This window comes from Schistocerca americana, chromosome 3, assembly GCF_021461395.2.
Source record: "Schistocerca americana isolate TAMUIC-IGC-003095 chromosome 3, iqSchAmer2.1, whole genome shotgun sequence".
Classification (NCBI taxonomy): Eukaryota; Metazoa; Arthropoda; class Insecta; order Orthoptera; family Acrididae; genus Schistocerca; species Schistocerca americana.
Window position 1 is genome coordinate 758348657 of NC_060121.1, and position 12013 is coordinate 758360669.

General features: G+C 43.8%; 1 protein-coding gene across 1 annotated transcript in view; it reads right to left on the bottom strand.

Moving 5' to 3' along the window:
* The window catches only part of LOC124606897 (attractin), a 289667-nt gene that overhangs the window by 196519 nt on the left and 81135 nt on the right, over positions 1-12013 (bottom strand). The window contains exon 10 of the mRNA XM_047138997.1: positions 1696-1995. Within this exon, the coding sequence (XP_046994953.1) occupies positions 1696-1995 (300 nt within the window). The remainder of the gene's footprint in view (positions 1-1695; positions 1996-12013) is intronic.

Here is a 12013-nt window from a genome sequence, read left to right on the forward strand (position 1 = left end):
TTTAATACATTCTGATACATGGATAAGCCTATTGTTAGCTTTAGAACTAACCAGCTAAACTGCTTTCTCTTCTTAATGGCCTTACTTGCAATTTTCTTATAACCCTGATAGATTATACAGTAACAAAGTACTCTTGGTAGAATACAACACATTAATAAAGACAACACCACATTGTATAAAAGCACAAAGCAATGTGCTGGAGAAGAAAACTAGAAAGTTATTGATTTTTTATTTGTGGCAGCACACACCTTCGCACAAGAGCTTCTGCGAAGTTTGGAAGGTAGGAGACGAGGTACTGGCAGAAGTGAAGCTGTGAGGGTGGGTCCTGAGTTTTGCTTGGGTAGCTCAGTTGGTAGAGAACTTGCCCACGAAACGCAAAAGTCCCGAGATGGAGTTTCGGTCTGGCACACAGTTTTAATCTGCCAGGAAGTTTCAGACCTTCAGAGCCCAACTTGCTATTAATTCTGTCGCATCATAAGAATAAAGCATCAATTAATGCCAGAGTACAGACTACTCATGCCTGGGGTCAACACTATGACTTGCTGCCCATCTACGTGCTGTTGATGCTTCTGTAAGTGCTTCAGTACGGGCCGCCACTTGCAGCAAATCACTAGAACTTCAATGGCTAGTTAGCGGTTCCCGTTCTCAGTGTGTTAGTTGGCAGAAATTGCACTGTAAATGTATTTTTGTTGCAAATGTTAAGTGCAATAATGAAAACCACTTAGGTTATATTCTTATAAAAAATTACATCACAGTAAATAAAAATGGTATTACTATGTTAAAGATACAGTACACAGACACCATGCAGCTTTTCAAAAATGTTGTGAATGTTACGTAGCACTACACAGTATTGGCACAGTGGCTACATGCCTTGCTCTTGAAAGTCTCTAATGCAGTTTGATCGAGAGAACCAGAAGAGAAATAGCAGTACACATTTGTTTGCAAAGTCTTCCTTGCATGAACTGTTTCATTTTGTGTTGGCCTCCTTATGACACATAACACCCAGAAATTATTGAACTGGATAAATAAAAGATCCACTCACCAAGTGGCAGCAGAACACACACATAATGTCTTTCCTTGTCATCCCATATGGTAAGTCTCCTCTGACCAGCAGTTCTGGGTGACCTTCCTGAAATCTACCCCTTTTCCTAGACCTCTCCAGTCCTTTTCCTTCACACTTCTTCCTTCCCTTTCAAACCTTCTGCATGAAGGAGCCGCCACTGCCTCTGAAAACTTGCCAGTTACAACAGTCTTTTGTATGCAGTCTGCCACCACTTGGTGAGTACATTCTTTATCTATCCAATTAAATAATTCTGTCAATAGTTTGTATGGACGTTAAGACAGTTATTATGGACAAGATAACTAAAGTATTTTCTTTACTTTTTTGAACAGGATAAATGCAACAAATGCAACAACTTTTGGTGAATAGGAGGGGGGAGGGGAAGGTAGACAGGAGAGTGGTAGGGAGAGTCGAGGCAGAGTAATTGGTGTACATACATTTAACAAATGAAAATCATGTCAGGGATGCTTAACAATTTCCAGGAGAAAACTCAATAGTTTACACATTACAATATTGACCTCGCTACATGTTTTTGAACTATGGTACCAAAAATGAACTGAATTTTTGATGCAAAATCCACAGTCCAACTAACCAGCAAATGCAAATACTACATAAAAATAAGAACTGGAACAAACCTCATCATATCAGAGAGCATCTGTCCATCAAAACCACCATACAGATAGAGTGCACCCTCAAATGTGACAGCAGAATGCCCAAATCTTGCAAGATCTGCACGCAGTAGGTGAGGTGCATCCGAGATATCCCAATGGTTACACAGAACATCATAAACAAGCAGGTCAGCAGAATAACAACGAGCACCATGACTATGAGCTGTATCGTTGTGAGTATTTCCACCAAACACCAACATAAGGCCAGAAGAAACGAAAGTTGCAGTATGCAGGAACCGAGCTGATGGAGCATCTGCCAGTCGTAACCTGTGCAACAACAGAAAATGTTCTTACATACTGAACCACAAGCCTGGATGATTAATTTCACACAGATAAATTATTAAATATAGTAGATGATAAATGTTTACATTAAAATTAATAATTATACTGCTTTTTATTTAACACTCTATCATCGGTCATACAACATTCTCTACAGGTAGTGATGAAAAACTGATTTAAATGCAAACTTTCCGGCTGGAAAGGTTAAAATTACTAAACCTCTCCATGCCAGTATGCTATGGTATTCTGGGATCTCTCACATAGCCCCATGTTTTGTCCCTGAAGGAGAGGGGATGTGCTGTGGCTTTGGTGTTGTTAAGCTTGCCAGTAACTTCATCTGGAAGGAAGGAGGTGTCAAGCTGAACAGCATTTGGCTCCAGTTCTTAAAGAAAGTTATGTCATCCACAATGGGATGAGTAGTACAGTGACAACAACAACCACTACTGGGAAAACCACCCCCACACTGAAAACTCACATGTTGTCACACATGCATACGACAGTACTTACAAAGTAGTTTAATATCCATCAGATGTGAGCCGCCATGGGCTATGGAACAACATGAAAACCACAAACACCCTGAAGATAACGTCAGCAGGCGGAGACAAAGAGTTGGGTAACCTAACAGATCGCAGAAGACCACAGCATAACAGCCTGTAGAATATTAGTAATTTTAACATTTGCTTTTTCACAGGTATCATATAATTTTATGTACCTTATATTTCAAGGTTTCAAATCGAACTGCTGTGGATAGAGCTGGGTTGGCAACTCATTTAAACACAGCAATTCTATATTACATTAGATGTGTTCCATGGGTCATGCGGAGAGTGGTGTCTGGGATGTGAACGGAAGTGTAATACAAAGAAATGAATAACTTTTAAGAAAAACTACTGTATTACAGTATAAATTCTATTTATAAAAGAAACAAACTTAAAATTTAAGAGTTTAGTTGAAGATAATCTACAGCAGAATACAAAGAACTGCCAACAGAACGTTTTTCAGTCAGTCATATCTGCTCTTTAGTAACTGATACTACATTATACCCATCCATATTTAGTATTACTACATCAGTGGTCAATTGATGTTTAGAGCACACAATAGTCTAAAATTTTCAGATTGCAGTTCATTTAAACAAATTATATATTTTACTGCTTAACACTTCCCTTACAAACCACATAACTTGCCTGGGTAGAGTGCCTTGCACGCCTCAGTAATAGTTGTGGCCATACTATAAAGTAAAACCACATCGCATAGTTAACTGTAAATAGGACAGAGTAATGTGTTGGTTGGCTGGTTTGGAGTGAAAGGGAACAAACTGCAAGGTCATAGTGCCTTCGCCCATTAATAAGTGGTAACCAGGAGTGGTCTTCAAAGGAAGGAAGTGGCAAATCCAGGAAAATCTCAAGTGTAACTAACATAGACACACACGACATAAAAGCCCAGAAAAGAGAGAGTAAAGACAAGTTATTCAAAGATCAGCCAATACAAGGCACTAAAACAAAGAAATGGAAAACAATGAAGGGAATAAAGGTGGAAAGGATGGAGGCCAGGCTCGGCCACTGAACAAAGGCCAACAAGGGACCTCGGGCGGGAGGAGGAAGGGGGGGGGGGGGCAGAGAGGGGTGCCCCACCAACCCCTCAGGTGGTCAATGAGGCCAAACAGCCATACCTTACAGGGATGAATAGAAACCACCTACACGGACAAAAACCAGATCAGCTGCTTTGGCATTGTTTGCTAGGAGCATGTCAGGAAGATTTAGGAGCCACCTCAAAGCAACTGAATTAGGGCAGTCTGTGAGTAAGTGGGCCACAGTAAGACAGGCTCCACATCGGCAGCGAGGGGGATCCTCATGTAGGAGAATGTGGCCATGGTTCAGCCAATTGTGGCCAATGCAGAGTTGAAGAGGATTCCCTGCGTAAAGCACACATGGAAGACTGCCACGCAGTCATGGTCTCCTTAATTGTCCTCAGTCTCTTTGGGGAGATCTGGACAGACCATTAGACTTCCAGCAATCTATGGCATATAAATGACCAAAAGTCTGGTTCTGGGACCACCATTTCCAGAATTGACATCCTTGTAGCCAACTTGGCCAACTGGTCAGCTCATTCATTTCCTGAAATCCCAACATGACCAGGAGTCCAAACGAAAACAACAGGCCATCCAGCTTGATGGAGGTCACAGACACAACCCTGGATAGTCATAACCAGTGGACGAGGAGATTAGCACTGGTCTGTAACCTGAAGGCTGCTAAGGAAGTCACTATTGATTAGGATACTCTTGTCAGCACAAGAACAAACATAGCTACGGGCTAGTTTAATGGCCATTAATTCAGCAGTGAACACACTGCAGCTGTATGGCAAAGAGTGGAAGTCACTGCACAGTGCATGTGCGTATGCAAAGTCAGTTTGTCCATTGACTGTTGAGCCATCTCTGAAAACCACTTCCGAACCTGGATATGTCTCAAGGACAGCCAAGAACAGGCGGTGAAAAATTGTAGGGTCTATGGAATCTTTTGGACCAAAGGAGACGTAGAGACAAATCCGAGGTTGGGGCACAATCCATGGGGGCAATGTGATGTCTCCCTGACCAGAGGTGACTGTGGAGGAAGTTGCAGTTCTGAACAGAGACACTGAGGCATTTCGCAATTGTAAACCCAGTTCTGGGTTGCCATTGTGGGAGGTGGGGCTCCTTTCAAGGGAAAGGTACATGGCCGTTGGGGTGCTCAGGCAAACTATGAATGAGTATAGCATAATTCAGCAGCTGTTGTTGTCTCCTGATAGGTAATGGAGGTACTCCAGCCTCGACTAGTGGGCTGTTCACAGGGCTAATTTGGAAGACTCGTGTCACAAGTCAGACCCCACAATGAAGAATGGGATCCAGTATCCGCAATTCTCAGGGTGATATTGAACTACGTGAAAGACTCCCATAATCAAGGCACAACATAGTCAGGGCTTCATAGAGCTGCAAAAGGGTACTTGCAAGCCACCTAGTGTTACAGAGGCAGTGATGTGTGTTGAGGTGTTGCCAACACTTTCGTTTAAGTTGGCGAAGTTGGGGAAGCCACAGCAGCCACTAATCAAAGACCCAAAAAGTGGTGTGCTCAACTACAAGAAGTAACTGATCGCCTAGGTAAAGCTCTCTGTGTGTGTGGGCAGTAGGATGGTGACAGAAATTCAGGACATGAGTCTTGAAGGCTGAAAATTAAAAGCCATGGGTGAGAGCCCATGACTGTGCCTTTAATATGACATCCTGTAAGTGATACTTAGCAACACCCATACTAGATGGACAATAACAGAAGCAAAGATTGTCAGCATATAAGAAGGGTGATAACAAAGGCGCCACAGCCGTCGCTAGATGATTGATAGCAACAAGAAAGAGGGGGAAGTTCAATACAGAGTCCTATGGGACCCCTTTCTCTTGGATATGGGGGTAAGTGAGCAAAGCACTCATTTGAACCCGGAAAATACAGTGCAACTGGAGGTTCTTCAAAAATCGAAAGCGGACCCTGGAGACACCACTTATGTAACGTAGTAGGGATGTGGTGAGGCTATGTCAAGTCATAAGCTTTCTGTAGCTTGAAAAAGACAGCAATGAGGGCTGACAACACACAAAGGCCACTCAGATGGTGGATTCGAGGTGAACCAAATTAATGGCAGTGGAGCAGCCTTTGCAAAAACTGCCCTGAGATGCAGCCAAAAGGCCCTGAGACTCAAGGAGCCAACACAGCCACTTGCTCACCATGCTTTCAAACAACTTACAGCGAATGTCAGTAAGGCTGGTTGGATGATAACTGTCCTTGTCTAGGGGATTGTTACGTGGTTTTAGTACCAGAACTATCTTGCTTTCTTGCCACTGAGATGGCAACTCACCCTTGTTCCCGATCCAACTAAAGAGGGCAAGGATGTGATGCTGACAATCCACTGAGAGGTTTCAGCATTTGGTTGTGGATGCAGTCTGGCCCTGGGGCCGTATCAGGGCAATGGGCTAAAGCACTGAAGAGTTCCCATTCACTGAATGGCAAAGGTGGGCTGGTAGTCCTCAGATACACCAGACACAGATGTGTCAGCATAATGTTCAGCAACAGTGTCTGGATCAGTATAAAAACACCATCTAAGGAAATACTTGGTACACATGCAGGGGATTGGAAGTTGTAGAGGTGTCTGATCTTTTCCCATACCTGTGATGGAGAGGTACATGATCCAATGGTGGAAACACCCTGTTCCCAGGTAGTGAACACAGGCACAGAGCCGTTTAAAGGCAATGAGGGGTTCCTCTGAAGTGTGCCGCTTATAGCATTGGAGAGCCTGCCGATGAACTCTAATGGTCGCAGCAATCTCTGGGGTCCACCAGGGTGCCGTCTTCTGCCGGTGAGATCCCAAGGAAGAGGTGGTGGCTTGGTTGGTTCCCAAAAGAATGGCTGCCATTGTGTGTCAAACAGCCGCATCAATACTACCATGTGGTGGGGAGACGACAGCACAGGTGAACCCATCCCAGTAAGCATTATGGAGAACCCATTTTGGCGGGTGTCCAGGGGAGCACACTGAGGGAGGGATAGGGAGATCAGGAAGTGGTCACTACCATTCAGGTCATTGTGGACCCTACAGTGGGTAGATGCTAGAAGACCAGGGCTGCAAAAGGAGAGATCAATGGTTGAATAAGTTCCGAGTGCCACACTGAAATGTGTGGTTGGCACCAGAGTTCAAGAAGCAAAGATCGAGCTGTGCCAGTACAGATTCAATGTCTTTACCATGGCCAGTGATCATTGTACCATCCCACAAAAGATTATGGACATTGAAGTCATCCAAGACTAGAAAAAGTGGGGAGACCTGAGAGAGTAATACAGACAGTACTTCCTTGGACACAACATAATTGGGAAGGAGATAAACATTACAGATGGTAAAATCCTGATGTGCCCTTACCCGAACAGCCACAGCCTCCAAAGGTGTAGCAAGATAGAGAAGATCCAAAGAAGAGCGGCGCGTTTCGTCACTGGGTTATTTGGTAACCGTGATAGCGTTACGGAGATGTTTAATAAACTCAAGTGGCAGACTCTGCAAGAGAGGCGCTCTGCATCGCGGTGTAGCTTGCTCGCCAGGTTTCGAGAGGGTGCGTTTCTGGATGAGGTATCGAATATATTGCTTCCCCCTACTTATACTTCCCGAGGAGATCACGAATGTAAAATTAGAGAGATTAGAGCGCGCACGGAGGCTTTCAGACAGTCGTTCTTCCCGCGAACCATACGCGACTGGAACAGGAACGGGAGGTAATGACAGTGGCACGTAAAGTGCCCTCCGCCACACACCGTTGGGTGGCTTGCGGAGTATCGATGTAGATGTAGATGTAGATGTAGAAGAGGCATAAGGTCACTGTATACAGAGCCCTGCATATGCGTACAAATAACCACTCATAGTCGAGTCGGTACAATTCTTAAAGTAACTGTGGTAACCACGAAGGGCTGGGGTCCAAGTTGGTGGAACTAAGTTACCTGGATGGCAACCCAGAATGCAGGTAAGTACTTAAAAGCTGCCGCAGCTCAATATTTGCTTGGGAGATCTGGTGCCTTAGGGGCCACCAGGATCTCCACCTTGGGCACAGAAGAAATACATGCAGAGTCCAGAGACATGAGGGCCACCAGAGTTTCCTTCGCCTTAGAGTGCTTCTTCTTGTCCTCCTCCCCCTTAGAAGACAAGGACTAAAAAGGTTTCCCTGAAATACTTTCAGGGACAGAGGAACAAAGAGAAGTCTGATGGGCAGCAGCCAGTGGCTCCTTCTGCCACCAGCTGGCATCTGGCTGTGGACCAGCAGGATTCATGGAAGAAAGAGTCCCAAGGGACCTATTCCTAGCTAGAGAAACCAGAGGACGAGGTGCCTCCGGCTGGAGGATAGGGCTGGTGTACCCGGTAGCTGGTAGGTGGGGAGCCAATGCTTCCAAAATGGGTTCAGTTTAAGCACCAGAAGAGCCTCCAGCAGCCTGGGGGAAGGGGGGAGGCAGAGGCAGAGGCAGAAAAAAAGGGGGGGGGGGCAGGAGGCAGGTATCTGCAGGCAGCCACAGAGTGCCCACTGTAAGAGGTGCAACAGAGGAAGGCACCATTCACAGAGATGGCAATGACATTGCAGCTGTAGCATAAGACTGTGTCATCTGTTTGGGATTATGATGCTCATACTTTTTCATGGTCTCTTGATATGAGCTTGTCCATGGTGGGTGGTATGTAAGGACTTTGGTAGACCTTGATCTGAACTTTATCTGGTAGCAAGTCACCCTCAAAAGTTTAAAATAAAGCTTTAAACCCTTGTTGTAAGCAATTGATGAAATGGACACCATGTTGTTCCTTATTAGTGAGGTCCCTGAGGAAATTAGACAGCTGATTATGTTTAGGTTCCTGTGAGGGATAATTGTTACAGAGTTGTCGCCAAGTTTGTTGCAGCTTAAAATTGCCCATGAATGAGCCAGGGATGCTGTGTTAATCAGTAGGGATACATTATGCATATTGTTTATCAAGGTGATGTCGTCATACGTCTAATTTATTTCCTCTGAAAAAAATAATGGTTTGGTATTTATAAAGGATTCACTTTCAGTCTTGGTACATACCAGTAACTTTGGCACTTATTTTCATTGTTTGATACATTGGTTTTCGCCTTTATTGATATCTAATGAGGGAAACATATGTGGTTATATCCTTCTGCATTAAAAGTAAGTAAGTCAATCACTCTGGTGAGAAGCTGGGGCCATATGGCTGCCAATGTGGTCCAACTTAATTCTCTTCATTGATATTAGTCTGCCAAGGTGCCACCCACACTGTCCAGCTATCTCCAAATAGGTGCCACACTGCCTACGCAACAGCCCCTGGCATGGAGATCACTGCCCAGAGTCCGTATCTCCCAAATCACTCACTCACACACACACACACACACACACACACAGGTCTTGCAATTGATGACAGGAAACAATACAGACACTAACAGTGTGTTCCCTGTGTAGTCAGAAGGCTATCACCATACGTGTATTTGATGACCTGCAACATGAACTGGGTACCCTGCCAGGTACTGGCTGATCTTCCCCTCATGGCCCACACTACTAATAAAATTTTGAAAGTAAAGTGGAGGTCAAATGCAAGAATGGAGCCCATTTGTAAATACACCAAAAGGGGTATACAAGTTTTTTAAGGTATGGTGGGAGGGGTGGGGCGTGGGGAGGCAGAAGGCAGAGAGAGAGAGAGAGAGAGAGAGAGAGAGAGAGAGAGAGAGAGAGAGAGAGAGAGAGAGAGAGAGAGGATAATTGATAAGGGAACAAGATAGATAATAGAAGGATGCCACAGGAAGAGCAGAAAGAGTTGTAAGCCCCCTGGGGAAGAGGGTTTCACATACATTATAAACTGGTACGACAGAAATTCAAAAATCAGATTTTAAGTTATAATTATTTCCAGGCACAGATGTCTTTTCTGACAACTTAATAGTTCTGAACTGCGTATTAAAATTGGAAAAATTGCATAAAGGTAGGAAATTAAATGCATGAGACATGAAAGAACCAGACAATGGAAAATGCAGGATGGAATAATAGTAATGTGGAAAGGATACAATGTTACTTACCACATATACAGGGTGTTACAAAAAGGTACGGCCAAACTTTCAGGAAACATTCCTCACACACAAATAAAGAAAAGATGTTATGTGGACATGTGTCCGGAAACGCCTAATTTCATGTTAGAGCTCATTTTAGTTTCGCCAGTATGTACTGTACTTCCTCGATTCACCGTCATGATTTCATACGGGATACTCTACCTGTGCTGCTAGAACATGTGCCTTTACAAGTACGACACAACATGTGGTTCATGCACGATGGAGCTCCTGCACATTTCAGTCGATGTGTTTGTACGCTTCTCAACAACAGATTCGGTGACCGATGGATTGGTAGAGGCGGACCAATTCCATGGCCTCCACGCTCTCCTGACCTCAACCCTCTTGACTTTCATTTATGGGGGTATTTGAAAGCTCTCATCTATGAAACCCCAGTACCAAATGTAGAGACTCTTCGTGCTCGTATTGTGGACGGCTGTGATACAATATGCCATTCTCCAGGGCTGCATCAGCGCATCAGGGATTTCATGCGACGGAGGGTGGATGCATGTATCCTCGCTAACGGAGGACATTTTGAACATTTACTGTAACAAAGTGTTTGAAGTCACGCTGGTACGTTCTGTTGCTGTGTGTTTCCATTTCATGATTAATGTGACTTGAAGAGAAGTAATAAAATGAGCTCTAACATGGAAAGTAAATGTTTCCGGACACATGTTCGCATAACATATTTTCTTTCTTTGTGTGTGAGGAATGTTTCCTGAAAGTTTGGCCGTACCTTTTTGTAACACCCTGTAGGTGATGCTGAGTTTCAAACAGGCACAATGAAAAAGAACGTTACTTACATTCAGCTTTTGGACTAGGCCCTACATAAGAAGACCCAATTGCAACTGCACTGGATGTAAGCAACAATCTTTGCTGAGGAGGGTAGTGGAGGTACAGAAGGGGTGTGGGGAGCAGAAGGGGGAGGGATAGCAGGCTAGGTGTGGTGAAAGATGCTAGTACTGCTTGCAGGAGTGTGGATGGACATGGCTGGGACAGAATAGAGTTGCTCGGTGAAGCTTCGGGAGGTTGTGTGGGAGAGAGGAAGCAGAGATGGTGCTGGTGTATTGGTGGGATGGAAGGCATGTGTAGTACAAGAGTGGGAACAGAGAAGGAGATAGGCAGGTGGAGGACAGAGCTAGGAAAGGGTATCTCAGACACAGTCACTGTCGGGCGTTAATGCCAAGAGATGGCGATGACCACATGTGCATGAGCTGTCCTTGTACAAATGTGTATGAGTTTTCTATATCTTATGGAAGGACTTCATCTGACAGCTGAATGTTTCAAAAATTCTTTTTCTTTGTTCTTGGCTGCAGCTCAACATCTCTATATGGCAAGTGGCAACCTATTCATTCCATATTATTGTTAAAAGTCCCAGGGGTTGTCTAGTCTTTCAAAGAGAGCACTAGTGACTTTGAACTGAAACACGGAAAAGGAACATAAAAAAGCTTTGAGAGATGAAATAATGAAGACAGTACAAGATCCAATAGGCAAAAACACATTGTCCACTAATAATCTTTGGACAGAACAGGAGCTATTGCATTTAACTAAGGAACGAAAATATAAGACTGCAGCAAATGAACAGAAGGAATAATGTCTCAAAACGAGGTTACAACATGAATATTATATGTGACTGTAGGCTTTCCCAGTGTAAACTATTGATGAGGATTTCTCGGGTCTCCAGCCGGGTGGTAACGTTGATATCTCGCGATGTTTCGGGAAGTATCACACTACCCATCTTCGCCAGAAGATGGGTCATATGACACTTCCCGAAACATTGCGAGATATCAACACTACCACCCGGCTGGAGACCCGAGAAATCTTCATCAACATGAATATTAACACAAGGTAAACAATAGCAATGGAATTTAGTCTAATTAAATTAAGTGACACTAAGATTATTACATTAGGAAGTGGGACACTAAAAGCAGTAGATGAGCTTTGCTACTTGCTGCGTAAGTAGCAAAATAACTAACCATGTCTAAAACAGAGGACATAAAATGGGGGCTGGCACTGGAAAGGAAAGTTTTTATGGAAAGCAGAAATATGTTAACATTGAATATAAATTTAAATGTCAGGAACTATTTTCATAAGATATCTGCCTGCAGTATAGCATGGAAGAGAAATGTGAATAATAAAGAATTCAGACAAGAAGAGAATAAAAGCTTTTGAAATTTACTGCTTCAGAAAATTTTCGAAGTTGACATGGATAGTTCTGATAACTAATGAAGAGATAATGAATTGAATAGAGAAGAATGTATATTTGTGGCAGAACTTAACTAAAATAAGGGACTGGCTTATAGGACACATCCTGAGGTATTAAGGAATCATTAATTTGGTTATGGAAGGTAGTGGGGTAGGGTGGAGGAGTGCTGCACCAAACCAGCCTTCACA